Consider the following 15,173-nt stretch of genomic DNA (forward strand, 5'->3'; position numbering starts at 1 on the left):
AAGACTATTTGGCCAGAAAAGGTTTAAAATTGTATAGAGGCATCCTCCGGTAGTGTAAATTCAAGTTTGCAAAATCACAGTCCCTAGTGGTAGGGCGGGACCGTGATGGCGGTTTGAATTTTTACATAGGAATATAAAGAGAAAATCTTTAAAAGTATTCTGGGAAAGTTTTCGGTTCAAAACTCAGTACTTGTGTGAAAGCACAGGTTATGCAGATTTAAGTTTGATGAAACCATGATTCCCTAGAGAAAAGTGGGGCCATGAAATGGGGGGGGGGGTATATAGGAATAGAGAAAAATCTTCTTACAGGTACAACAACAAAAGGGGCTTGGTATTTACCAAAAAATAAGAGGTGGATAAAAATTGGCAGATTTTCAATTTTTTTTTAGCAAGATCTACTGTACTCAGTTGTCAAGATATTTTGACACTGTAATGCTAATTTGATCAGAATGAAATCAATTGTTGCTCAGGTGAGCGATGTGGCCCCTGGGCCTCTTGTTTGTTATATTTGATGATTAGTTGATTGATTTTTAAACAACTTAACCTCTTTTTCAGATATGCCCAAGTCATACAAATGTGCTGTTTGTGGTAGGACACATTTGAAGCAGAGGCGACCTATCAAAACAAAAGAGCTGAAAAGATATGTGACTAAATTAATCAACAGAGAAATTCATATTGATGATGTGATTTGTAATAAGTGTAGAGCTCAGTACAGTAAAACTGTGATTAAATCAGAAAAGACACAAAAAGAAGCGTCCCTCATTGAAGGTGTTATATCAGAGGAGGAGGACTCAAATTATTTAGTCAATATTGAAACTTCAACTGCAGAACATTTGCAAAGTCCCAAGAATATAACATTAAAAGTTCACTCGACTACATCCTCTCATAAGTACTGTGTAATTTGCAAAGAATATCTCAGCAAAGGAAGAAAATCATCTGTTGTACCTCTAAATGCCAGAACACAATCATTTATCGAAAAAGGAATATTCATAAACAGCAAAGCACGTTGTTGTGTTAATCATTTGATTAACAAATTATTTACAAAGGAATCACTGAAGCTACTAAAATCCAAATATATAGAAACTTCATTCAACAGAACTGATATTGTAACTTTATTGGAAAATGTAAGAAAAACTTTGGCCCTCTCCAGTTGCTTAAACTTTGAGAATGTGCATCTATTATCAGACAGTGTATGTTACAGTTTAACTGGAATTACAAAAGAAAACTTTGAAGACATTGTATCCCATTTATCAACTTTGAGAAACAGCAGTGTTCGGACAATCAACACCTGTGTTGCCATTTTACTGACAAAGCTCAGAACTGGTTTGCCAAACCATCTATTGGGTGTTATATTTTCTCTCTCCAAAGATCAGATTCAGAGATGTATTCACAGTGGAAGGAATTGTTTGATGAAAGATTTTGTACCCCTACACATTGGATTTCAACATATATCACATGAAGATTTTGTTTCCAGGCATACTACACCTCTTTCCAAACAATTATTCTCAAGTCATGATGATGATGCTGCAATTGTTGTCTTGGATGGCACCTATGTGTACATCCAGAAGAGCTCAAACTATACCTTCCAAAGGATGTCATATAGCTTGCATAAACATAGACCCTTAGTTAAACCTATGGTCATTGTCGGAACTGATGGTTATATTTTGTCCATTTTGGGACCTTACTATGCGAAAAACAATGATGCCTTAATCACAAAACATATTCTGAAAACTAATACTGATGGAATGAAATCCTGGCTGAATGATAATGATATTTTCATAGTAGACCGTGGATTTAGGGATGTGTCTGGATATCTCATTGAGGAGGGATATGAAGTAAAAATGCCACAATATCTTCAAAAAGGCAACAGTCAGCACAGCACAGAAGAGGCTAATACAAGTAGACTTGTGACAAAAGTGAGATGGGTAGTTGAAAGTGTCAATGCAAGGATTAAACAATGGAAATTCTTTGATAAAGTAGTTTCCAACCATTACATACCATACATTGGCGATTTTCTACATATCGTTTGCGCATTATTTAACTGCTACCGTCCACACTTGGCAGACATGGATTCTTCCTCTAAAGAAATAGCAAAGAAAATGTTGGAGAGAAGTCTTAAGGGAAATGATGTTCAGAAAATGGTTGAAGAGGAAGGACTGCTAAGAAAAAGATCTGTTTTCAAAAAAGTTAATATGAACACCAGTGATACTGCAGTTCCCTTGCCTGAATTTCCCATATTGTCTATGGAAAAGCTGAGAGAAATTACATTTGGAATATATCAGTTAAAAGAGGCAAAAAACTATGTTTTGGATAATTTTACAGAAGATCAGTTTGAAGTGTTTGTGTGCAATTCAGTTGAAAACCTACTGAGAGTAAAACTGAGATCAAGACATTCTAACAGTGTCCGCCACACAGCGTTCATCCATTTTACTTTAGATGGCGAAATTAGTGGCTGGTACTGCACATGCAAAGTAGGGGCACGTGTTGTGGGATGCTGTGCCCATGTAGCCAGTGTCCTCTGGTATCTTGGATACTTTCGCTTTCTAGGAACTCAACTTCATCCTTTGAAGTTTCACGGTAGTATGACTGATGCCAGCCTCCTTCCAGAAACGGACAGTGAAAGTGAGAGTGAGGAAATCCCCGAAGAGTGAAGTTGAAGACATGTTGCATGGTTATAGTATTTGCATTTATGTATGTATCTTACTGTATACCGGAACATGATAATCTTATTGTGATAATTACTGATTTCAACTGTTAACTGTGCTGAAAAGAATTCTTTGTCAAAAATTAGTACACAAGTATATTATCGGCTTGACTTTTGTGTATGCATATTGAATACCAGTTAAATGTGCGCAACATCCTACATCTATTTCTTATTTAATGTAGTGTTATATATCTCTAAATCTCCATCTACAATTGTATACATTCATATACATGTAAAAGTGTGTAAAAGAAAGACTGTGTGGTCTTGCGAGCTTATTAACGACAAAAGTTGAGTTATATAGTTTTAATTTAATTAAGTCCGAAGGTGTTACGCATGACAATTTAAATGAGAAATTAGCTGATGAAGCGAGGCGGTATCCAAGATGGCGTCTTCCCGTGTTATTTTTCCTCCGAGATACCCACTTTTATAACGATGTTTCTTTTTCTACACAAGCCCCTGTGTTACGGGCAAGTGTCGGAATAATTAATAAGTAACAAGCTGTGGTGTTCCAAAAAGAGAGGGAGAGAGAGAAAGAAATAGAGAAAGAAAGAAAAGAGAGACCATCATATCACATTTACATTTAAGGAACGAATTTAATTTCCTATGTTATACGATATAACATAACTTGGGGCAGTTTACGCTTTTTAAACCGCGAAGCAGCGTATAAAAAAGCGTAAATTGTCCCAAGTTATGTTATTCTCGTATAACATAGGTAGAAATTAATTTATTTCTTATAATTTAATTTTCTACCGCTTAAATCAGAAAGAAAGGCTTATTTTTTTTTTTAGTAAAATGACGTTAATCTGTACAAAATTTAAACGTAACGGCAGGCAGATTAATACGTTTTGAACGCACGTCGTATTGTAAACGTTAGCAAGTGTATTCAATCACAGAAATCGAACATGTACCCTCATCGAACATGTATGTAAAAACATAAGTTAATTTTTAGTAAAAAAAAAAAACAAACCAGTTGTGTCATAATATATAGGTGTTTAAACAATTTAAGAAATTTTTCGCAAGGTAAGGTGAATCATTTCACCTAAATTTATTTGGTGACGAAATATCGATAGACTTGTTAAATGGTTTCGCAGAAAATAAGAGTGAAGAATGCAAAATTTGCAAGGCAAATTGACACATTAAAATTGCACCATAGACAACCTGAACACATGCAAATAATTTCATAGTTACTGTAGTTTATCGCTTCTTGAAATCTAAACTTTTCTTATACTACATTAATCATTTCCTTTTATTGTGGAAACACTGAGGGTGCTCGTTAAGACTGTGAGGTATTTTCAAAATGTCTTTATTAAAATGAAAGCTAAACATGACCCCTTGCTTTCGAAAATTTTTACAGTTCAGTTTTTCATCAGCCAACATCCGTCGTAATGGTCGATCATTACAGCAAAATGATGAATGGTGTTCATTGTTCCACTCTTAATCAAATACATGATTATGTCCATATTAATGAAAAATAAGCTTGTTATGTATCTGTGTATGAACGAGAGGCAAATTTGAATTTGAAAACAGGTGTTTGGATCGTTCCTAACAGAGTCAACAGATTCATGTACTATATGAAATCCAGAGAATGGCTGCTACTGTATCTCCTCAGTATTCAAACAGAAAGGATACAAGCATAATACGAGCATGTAAATTACATTGGATGTTTTCATGCAACCAATAAAATTCCTTACAATGATCTCTGCTGTACACGTTTAAAAATTATTCCGATGGCTGTCCTCATGAAACGGTCTTTGGTGGTGTAAAAACTTATAAACGAATGACACCAATTCATCGACTGTATCTCAAACGCATAACGTTTACAAGTCACCTACAGCATCATACAGTTTTCTTAAATTTGATATCTGAAAGCTGTTTTAGGAGAAGAGAAACTTGTGCATTACACAGTTTTTTACCTCCCAGTAGATAACTTCTTCGTTTTTTACTCTTTTCGTACTTTCTATTATCAAGATTTAAAAAAACCCGATAATGAATCTGGATATATGATTATGAATGAACGAATGAGACAAAAAAATATAAAACGGACATCTAATCAAGCGGTTGTCTTTATCAGGTTACATTGTTACCAAGTCATACAATTTTTACACGGCAGTTTATTGGATTTAGCTAAGCCATGGCCATTTACTGCTAATAAACGTACAGTTACAGAGTAACGTTATACATAAAAAAAACCCCTAGACTTGACAAAGACTTCATTTATGCATTTTTGGTGGGGCGTCAGTTGATGTCGATAGCCTGCCAATTTTTTTTTAATTCCAAATAAATAAGATTTTTATTTTTTTTCAATAAATACTGCACAATGGGCAAACTGCATAAAGCAATAATTATGTTACCGTTACATATAATGAAGAAAAAACCCCAATAACTTTTTTTATTAGTTAAAATTAAACGAGAAATATAGCAATATGATTGTCAAAGAAGAGACTTGATTTGGAGTGCACGAAAAAATGTTAGATTTTTTTTTCATCTACATAAAAACCTGACATAAATCACGTTTTTGAGTTATATAACACAATTCCCATTAACTGTACTTTAATCATAATTTCCTAACAAGGATGTTAACAATTGAAGATGAAGAGTATTGTGCGCCACGTTATGATCATTTATTGACGGCCATGAAACCAAAGGGCAAACACCATTTTGTCGTAAATGGGGACTTTTGCATGAACTGCATCATCAAACCATTTTCGTGTGTTTTGTAATTTGTCATTTTACAGCCTGTATAGCTTTTGGTTATTGTCTTTACAAATCCAGTACAAATCCTTTTTTTAACGAATCATTTATAATGCATCGTCTTTATATTATTTCTGTATCAAGTTGTATGTAAACACACTGTAACACACAAAATCTTCATTTGAAAAAAAAAAGATTTACAAAAGAGCATATAATAATGTTTAATCAGACGACGCCATACCGTAACAACAACGCGTATAATATAAAGTGCATGAATTTTAAGATAAATTCATTTTTGCGTTCGAAAGAGGACATTAATTCCAGAGTTTAACGCTCGGTGTCCAAATTCAACAAATAAATAAACACTGTTATTATGTAACAACACACATTAAAATTAAACTGATAATATCAATTACAATATAAATGGAAGTTGGAATAAGATATTAACACCAATACTTCAAAATAGTAAGTAAATTGCATTATAGCATGCAGTGGTTAAATTATGATATATCGAGATTATTCCTAGACTGAATTTTCATTTGAGAAAAAAATGTCAGTGTATGATTACCATACCTTTAAAATCTGGGGTTTTTTCTCCTTGAAAAACTTTCTGCGAAATTGGAAAAACCATATTTTGTTGTAAAGAGCGTTGAGGATGGTGGCTATTTTAGACTGTTTTTATTCATTATCCATGTGAAAAAAGAGGTTCTATTTTAAGCTAAATTGTTTAAAGTTTTTCTTTACTATATGACAATTTAAAGCTAAAAATATATCTCAAAATATATTTTGCAAAATCTGATTGTTGACCACTGAACTTCCTTACCCGCTTCACAGCTGTGAAATCTTATCAAACTCAAGAATTTCAGGAAAAGACAAAACATCCGGACTTTGATGCAGATAAACAAACTAGTTTCCAAGATAAAGGACTTATTTATTAGATAGCGCCTTGTATGGTTAACAGTTATGTGGTAAGTAACGAGACAAGTGTGGTTTTGAAGACGAATTTGTGCGAAAGGATTCTCATTTCATTTACACGTAGTTTAAAACTGTCAAGAATATGAAACCGATAGTTTAGAATTTGTGAAGGATGCTTTTAACGATTTAATGCTAATATTATGTTTTTGTTTGAGTAGGAATTCACAATATTAAACAAATGAGAGAAGCACAAGGGCTGTTGATTATTTTAAATACATTATACATTTTGTTAAGGAGCACTTATTTTAATTATTTATAAATACTAATTAAAAAATCAATAATTTTTCGAAAGCTTTATTGACTTCTTTACAGCTTTGTGCATGTACAGCGTGGTAATATAAACATTTATTTACATTTTCAGAAATCACACACCTATTGCATGAAAATGTGCTCAAGCACAACACCACACACGTAAGTCAATTTGTATTTCAACTTTACAAGTTATTACTCGCAAACCGATAATAAACTTATTTTCAAAATATTTTTCCAGTCAGTTGGCTTTCCAGGTAATGTCTCAGTCAGTTTATCATGGGATGTGTCACATAATAGGGACCCCAGAAGACGTTAGCTGTAGAAGGGATATGGTGGACATTAGCGAGTTCCTGAATAATCAACTGCGTACAAGTCTTGAGGGCAAAGAAATGCAAAGTGGTAGCCACAGAGAAGGATTCCGATTCCACACATCAGACATAGACGAAATGATAATAATACCTAGGCACCATGTAATCTGGGATATGTCACAATTTGGGTTGTACAACACCGACAGACATAAACTGATTCTCTGTAACTCTTCTGAGAGTCCACCAGGATTTACTTTACTTAGGCTCTTACCATCAGAAAACACATACACAATCGTTTACCAAGCTGAATTTTGTGAATGGAAAAACGGAGAGTTGTATATATCAAGCTCTAAATTCAGAGAGATCACATGTTCTCTAATAAGACCTAATTCTACAATGCATGGACCATGTGGTAGTGAACTTGTCGGAAGAACTATGTATGACTATGCCAATTGTTTTGTCAGTGATTTATGGCCTCCCACTGCATCATCATGGATCGAAAGATGTCATGTATGGCCTCCGCAACATGTTTCTAGCGACATTGTCCGAAATGGTTGTCACTTTGTTGCGATAGGACACAAACTAGGAAACCACGAAGACATCGAATGGAGAATATCTTTTTCTCAGGCAGAAAATAAACTTATCTATTCAATGAATCATACGCAATTTTCAACTTATGGCTTGCTGAAATTGTTCCTAAATGAAGTGATAAATGATGGATTAAGCGATGAAGAGAAACTGCTGTGTTCATATCACATGAAAACAGCCATTTTTTGGGCCATTCAGCAAAACATGCTTACTCAGTGGTGTCCAGAAAATATGATGGCGGGTTTCTGGATCTGCTTTAAAATTGTCTTAAAATGGGTGTATAACGGAGTTTGTCCAAATTTTTTTATTCCCCAAAACAACATGTTCTTAAGCCGTGTATATGGCGAAGACCAGAGAAATCTATTCAGAAGACTTCATGAATTGTATGAGAAGGGTTCATCTCTGTTGCTACACATTTCACCTATTAGAGACTGTATCCTTAAACACCTAATCTATATTGGATGTATAGTTTCTTACGATTGCGATTTGGGCTCTGAGGTAACGTTTGATGATAAATTATATAGTGAAATAGATCGTAGAGATACTTTAATAACCCGCAACCTACAGCGCTGTGCAAAAGCCCTTCTCACAATAGAACAGTTGATTTGTTCACCTCTGACAAGTTATATGATCATCCTGTTACAGAAGGTTTCAGCCACTGTCCTTCGAAATACTGCTTTTATACTACACAACCAATACATTGATAAAAGTGGCAACAAAAATACATATATCAGAGACAAAAAGTCACTCCATTTGCTTAGATTATCAATGAAATTTGGATATGTGTCGGACATGCTGTACATTGCAATGTTCTATTACAAAACATTCAGATACAAGGAAGCTTTAACTATCATAGATATATCAAAAGTCAAGATGTCACAACCATATGTCTTGTTTAGAGGAAATGGACAACGTTTGGCGTATATTGAGGCTGTGGGAGGACAACCTTGGTCTACAAAAATGAAACAAGCAATAGCAAGCCATCTTAGGCTTGACAATAATATTTGTTATATTACTGAATTGCTGCTGGAACAGAAGTCTGGTAATCGGAGCAATAGAAGTTGGATCCTCATATCACCATTCATTCTTGCAAATATGCTAGAGTTTTTAATCTGTAGACATAACGACACATCGAAAGCACAAGCGGCTCTAGATAATATAACTGCTCTTATACAGCACAGCGAACAGGGTTTTGTGGCTAAAGATACTATGGATATTTCGTGGGAGATTCTTGGGATCTGTCAAGAGATCAAGGGCAACATCCAGGCTGCCCGGTTTTCATTTCAGCAGTCACTTAAACAATATCCAATTTTTGAAATACAACTTGCTACCAGAGAGAGAATTCAAAACTTAAATGACCAAGAAAAGCATTGACCATCAATCACGTTAATTAATAATAAGAACAATTAGTTGTGACAACAAGGGAAAAGAACAATATGTGAACTAATCCAGATGATAAACATTTCACATGTCAGTCATAGCTGGAATGTCATCTTTGTTCTCTAATGAGTTGCTATTGATGTAAAGATGCTATTTATTACTTAATAAGGAATAAATAATCATTTATTTTCTTTCAAAGGATTATAGATATGGATCTGTTACAAAATAAAATTCCAAAACTTTATTTATCATTTATTTTATTTATCTTTGACAAGTAAAATGTTTTACGGTGCGACTGTTGGGGCGAGCGCAGCATGTGATCAAATAATGAATTATGATAAATCAATAAAAATAAAAGTAGCAACGGAACGTATATGAATTAGAATGAAAAGAAAAATAAAACATAGGCCTACATATTTTTTCAGTAAATTTTCATAAGTTTTTTTTCATTACATATTTAGGCAGAATTTGTCTCAGATGCAATGTTGTTGAATAATAAAGACTTTAACATAATGTTCATTGCAGTTTATTTCCTCTTTTCTTGCAGCAGACATTTTTCCTAAACTTTCATATAAAAAAATTGACTTATCATAAATCATAGAGTTGCCTTTAAAAAAAGTTCGTGGAAATTACCGTTAATATAGTGAATAAAATAAATGTGAGCATTCATTCAAATGAGAGCAAGTTACAACTGTTTCCTATCTCTGATAAAATGTTCACTTTCGTTAGCTCTGCAAGATTTTGAGGAGATTTTGGTATTATATTTCAGCAGATTTACAATAACTAGTTAGAGTAATTTCCCCTTATCAATTGTGAAGTCAAAGTTCAGGTCGGTCAAGTGTCGTCTGTCTCTTTAAAAACTTCCCTGAACAAAAAAATTACGCGAAACATACGGTTTTATTTACTTAAAAAGCATGATGTTCTTGAAATTACACATTTTATCTGTTTCTCAAAAGTTTTAAATTTAATTCTCGCAAGAATGTGAGGTTGGAAACCATTGGTACTTTGAATTGTGGGTCAAAATTTACTGACGCCGAAAAAATCTATCGGATCAATGTATAAGCCTTTGTGACGTCACTCGATTATTTTTGATTGAGAGTGTACTGAGGTGAACTTTAGAGGTAAGATTATTTTGTCATAGGCTTGGCACTGTACCAGTTATCGGCTAAAACTGAACGTTTTATTTTCCCATTGTCTTATTTCTTGATATTTTTTTTAGTAAAACTTGACATACTTTAAATAGTGAACTCCTTATTTATCAATCTGTTAGTTTATATCATTTTTTAGAACCCAAAACATCTTGTTTTGTGCCTTTTAGCACGCCCCGAATTTGCCGATTTTACGATTTACTGTACCAGTTATCGGCTTCGTGATAAAATACATAGAAAAATCCCTATACATGTTGATTTTATACTCTGCTAAATGTAATTTGAATTATGCCCCTTGTGGGGTCGGACTAAAGGTCGTAGGGTTTATGATACATAAACAAACCTCATTAAATTTATCGTTTATTATCATACGGTAATACACCAAATCGTAGACTATTCAGGATATAATTGTGCAATCAGGCGTTCAACTGCGCTACGAATCTCTCAACAATTAGTGAATTCCTTTTGTTTATACATGTTATATGTATTGATATTATATGTCAAATCAAAGAAGGGATATGATAACGTATCACAAGGAGGTAATATTCTATTTTTAACTTATTACGTCACTTCCCAACTGCTGAAAGTGCAAAGATGTAAAATCAGCGGTAAACAATGATCATTTAAGCTCATGTATAAGACATATTCAAAAAAGTTTTCTAGTAAACTTACTTTTCTTTATTGGGAACTGACGACTGAATTAAAAAATCTAGGATTGTCGCGTGCTATAAACCCGGACTATCAGTTTAGCCGATAACTGGTCTTAGCCGATAACTGGTACAGTACCAGTATAGTTGTGTCGACTGTATCCCGTATACATCGTTATTGTTTTTATTGTCTTGCTGATTCTCGTGAGAGTGTGAAGTGATATAAATTGCTGATATGTTTTACGGTGCGACTGTTGGGGCGAGCACAGCATGTGATCAAACAATGAATTATGATAAATAAATGAAAATAAAATTAACAACGTAATTAAATTTGATTGCAAAACATACCTATTTTTCAGTAAATTTACATTATTCATAGTTTATAAGATTTGTTATTGATTGATTGATTTATTTATAAGTAGAACAATAGTTCAATTTCAGATACAATGTTGTTTAATAATAAAGATTTTAATATAAATGTTCATTGCACGTACTCTATCTCCTCTTTTAAAGCGATTGTTACGTACGTCATCCCCTTTTTTGCAGTAGATATTTTTTTTTCTGAAAATTACATACAAAAATTGACTTACCTATTAAAAAATATATATTTTTTTCAATTTACACATAGAAAACCGACTTATCATGTAGTTGCCCCCTCCACTTTTAAGAACAATTAATTTTCAATTTTTTTTAATTAACGCTTAAAAAAAATTTGCTTATCATTTTTTACAAAAAGAAAATGGAGATTGGGAACATGTAATAAATGGAAGTGAAAATAAAGAAACCATTGAACTGCTAAAGATGTGAAGGATTTGAATTTACATGATTTTGAGAATTGACCTTTTTTTCTTTATGCCTTGTAAAGATTTTTTTGGATGAAGCTGCCTTCCACCCACCCACCCCCTTTAAAAAAACGACGCTACGTGTACGTTCATGGAAATTAACGTTACCGTAATTATAGTGAATAAAATAAATGTTAGCATTCATCCAAATGAGTGCAAGTTACAACTGTTTCCTATATCCGAAGAAATGTCAATTTTTAGCTTTGCAAGATTTTGAGAGGATTTTCAGCAGATTTACAATAACTTCAGTTAGAGTAATTTCCCCTTATTGTGACGTCATTGTTCACGTTGGCTAAGTGTCGTCTGACTCTTTGAAACTCCCCTGAGAAATAAAAGTACGCGAAGTATACTGTATTATTTACTTAAAAAGCACGATGTTCTTTTAAAAAATTACACTTCTTATATGCTTCTCAAAAGCTTTACTTTGATTCTCACGAGAACGTGAGGTTGGAAACCATTGGTACTATGAATTGTGGGTCAAAATTTACTGATGCCGAAAAAATCTATCGGATCAGTGTGTAAACCTTTGTGACGTCACTCGATTATTTTTGATTGAGTGTACTGAGGTGAACTTTAGAGGTAACATTGACTGTATCATTGTATGTCCTATACATCGGCATTGTTTTTATTGCCTTGCTGGTTCTCGTGAGAGTGGGAAGTGATAAAAATTGCCGTGATTACAGGGAACTACTGGAATGCAATACTGGTCCGATTTACTGACGCCAAAAAAATCCGTTGAATGAATGTGCAACTAGTCCTAATTTTCTATTTACACACGCCTTGCCCGTAGAGGTCGCTTCGCGCTGGCGCTGCGCTCGCCATGATTTCAGGGAACTACTCGGACGATTAAAACAATGCATTACTGGTCCGATTTACTGACGCCAAAAAAAAACCTGACGTTGAATGAATGTGCAACATGTCCAAATTTTTTCTATTCACACACGCCTTGCCGGTAGAGCTTGATTCGGGCCGGCAAGCTGCGCTTGCTATTAACTATGTTCAAATTGATATCTTTGAAAAAACAAAAACAAAAAAAAAACAAAAAAAAAAAACCAAAAAGCGGCTTTTGTACAACTTATGTAAATATGTATGTGTTGATAAGTTTTAAAAATTGTAAAAAATTAGCGATCTACTCTGTGTTTTTCCATTAAATTCTGATACCTTTAAATGCCTTAACATACAAAAGCCTAATCACTGCGCATGAATTTTCTTAATAGTTACATAATAAGTTTTCAAACATTTATCTCTTTAATATCGTTTGAAAATATACTCTAAAAATGTTTTTAAACACCATGTTTTACAGTTGCTAAATAATAAAGTTGATTCAATAGTTCAAAGAAAAAACTCAAGAGTACTTAATCATGGATAATATTTTCAAAGCTCATCTCAAAATTTTATGGGAATCAATTTTACAGCTGTTCTTGCTGTTACAAATTCACCCCCTCCGAGATCTAAATTAAATACCAATTATCAAATACGATAATTAATTTCATGAATAAGGAAATATGAATATAAGCATTGCATTGATTTGTTTTAGACGTCGTGGTGTCTATAAATGCTGTTAGCTGAGAAGGAAAAAATCATCAATTTGTCTGTTCACCTTACTTATTGAATATATCTCTCTCTCTCTCTCTCTCTCTCTCTCTCTCTCTCTCTCTCTCTCTCTCTCTGCGTGTGTGTGCGGTTCTGTATTTATCTTTCCCTGCAACAAATGAGAATAAATCATTGGAAATATAATGTAACACAATTTCATTTGTCATCATATTTTACATCTTGACTAAACAATTCCTGTTGCTAGCCTTTTAATTAGGTAAATATAAATTCTAAAACTGGTTTTATCAAGATAATTACAAATAAATAAATATATATTGTATAGAGAATTCCTAACGATTTGATGTTATCATATTCAGAGATGACCCATCCTCTCCCATCGGTTATAATTTGAGATCACCACTTTATGGCCCTTCAGGAGTACTTCATTACTTAATCTGGAAGTTCTCCATACTAGCTCGTCTTTTCTTTCGTAATATGTCTTCCTATATCTTTAAAGCAGCATGGTCCGATTTCGACTTAAACACATTGTTAGTCATGCTCAATTAAAAAGTCAAGCGATATGAGTAGAGCTATTAAATCATAGGACCAGGAAGCAATAAATCAAACGAAATTTTAAAATTTTTCATTATCAAAATTTTTCATGAATTTAATCAATGCCAAAAGAGTAAAAAAAGCAAACTTCATTTTTTCTTTAAAAAATGATGCATGTAATTGAACCATTGATTTATCTTTATTTTTTTTATATACTAAGAACCAAATTTAAAGCAATGTTAACGCTCTCATTCATATTGATCAAGCTATAAACAGGAATTAATCAATCATTCATATAAATTCAAGATAGACGAAAACAAGCTAATATTTGTCCACCAATGTTTTTTGTCATAAATTTATTTTTTTTTCTAGAGAAAAAAGTAAATTGCTGACACAACACATGGTATATATCATGCCTGATTATAAGGAAGATATTGGCATACCAAAAGTGCATATTGCCTGGTTATAAGGAAGATACCAAAAGTGCATATTGCTTGACAACTTACTTTATGGATTCTAAAGTTAGCACAGCTGTTCTCTGAGGGACAGAAAGACAGCTGAAACTTGAAAATGTAAGGGCTCTATATGAAAATAGAATAAAAACCCAGATTCAATTGGAGTAAATTTAAGAGGACTATAAGATTGTTGCCACTATTAGACTATAATAATTTCCTTTACTAAAAGAGGTCAATACAAAGATTAAGGAAACTATTGAGGTCAATACAAAGATTAAGGAAACTATTAGAAATTTGAATCTTGCAAAAATGAAATTTTACTCGACCAAATATAGTATATAGCTTAAAAAATAAGATAGATCTTATGGGTAATTTTTAATCTTTTATCTTAATCTTTATGAGTAGATATTTTGTGTGTTTGATATCCAAAAGTATAGTAAAGAGTTAAAATTTAATGTAAAGGTAAACGTTTTTTTATTTTTGTGTAAAGAAGATCACACTAAAAATTATCGAATATTAACGACCTCCGATTCTCAGCAAAGCGAGATAACTCGTTCCCATATCCCGAAATATTTTTTATTCGTACCATGAAGTCTGGCATTTATATTTTTCGGAAATCTTTTGTCAAAAAAAGAGAACATGTTACTAGTAAACAATCGAACATGGAGGGAGACTGTCAACTTTTCATTTACAAGAAATTAGATTCACCATAATACTAACAGCCATAATAATGATAATAAATTTGTAAAGATTTCCTAAATATATAATGTTTATTGTAGCTTTAGCCTATGCAGGAGTTGGAGAAGCTGTTATTACAAAGATGTTTTCTACAATAATCATCCATTGCCTGGCTCACAGTAATTTGAAAGAGAGAGAGAATGTGCTCCTGTATTTGAGTCACTTGCCCAGACCACATGCAGTGATGCATTGGAGGAGGAAGCTTACGAATCAAGGTAAAATTTGATATTTTCATTCATCACAGTATCAGTGAAAGTTTTCAGTTATAGATTTTTTCAAAGAAATTTTACACAGGCTTGAACTTTTCTTCATAAGTATACATGTGTGATTTCCATGCTTTATAATTCAAAATATTCCACT

General features: G+C 33.1%; 2 protein-coding genes and 1 long non-coding RNA gene across 3 annotated transcripts in view; all 3 read left to right on the forward strand.

The window, feature by feature from the left end:
• The window catches only part of LOC105324376 (alpha-1,3-mannosyl-glycoprotein 4-beta-N-acetylglucosaminyltransferase C), a 139,142-nt gene that overhangs the window by 49,660 nt on the left and 74,309 nt on the right, over nucleotides 1-15,173 (forward strand). The window lies entirely within an intron of this gene.
• On the forward strand, nucleotides 511-2,935 carry LOC136272206 (uncharacterized). Its single transcript, XM_066073422.1, has one exon. The coding sequence runs from the start codon at nucleotides 558-560 to the stop codon at nucleotides 2,649-2,651; it is 2,094 nt and encodes a 697-aa protein (XP_065929494.1). The 5' UTR covers nucleotides 511-557; the 3' UTR covers nucleotides 2,652-2,935.
• LOC105337780 (uncharacterized) lies at nucleotides 6,263-9,142 on the forward strand. Its single transcript, XR_010710466.1, has 3 exons — nucleotides 6,263-6,363; nucleotides 6,732-6,781; nucleotides 6,861-9,142. It is a non-coding gene; the product is annotated as an uncharacterized lncRNA (long non-coding RNA).

The sequence above is a fragment of the Magallana gigas genome, chromosome 10 (genome assembly GCF_963853765.1).
Source record: "Magallana gigas chromosome 10, xbMagGiga1.1, whole genome shotgun sequence".
Taxonomy (NCBI): Eukaryota; Metazoa; Mollusca; class Bivalvia; order Ostreida; family Ostreidae; genus Magallana; species Magallana gigas.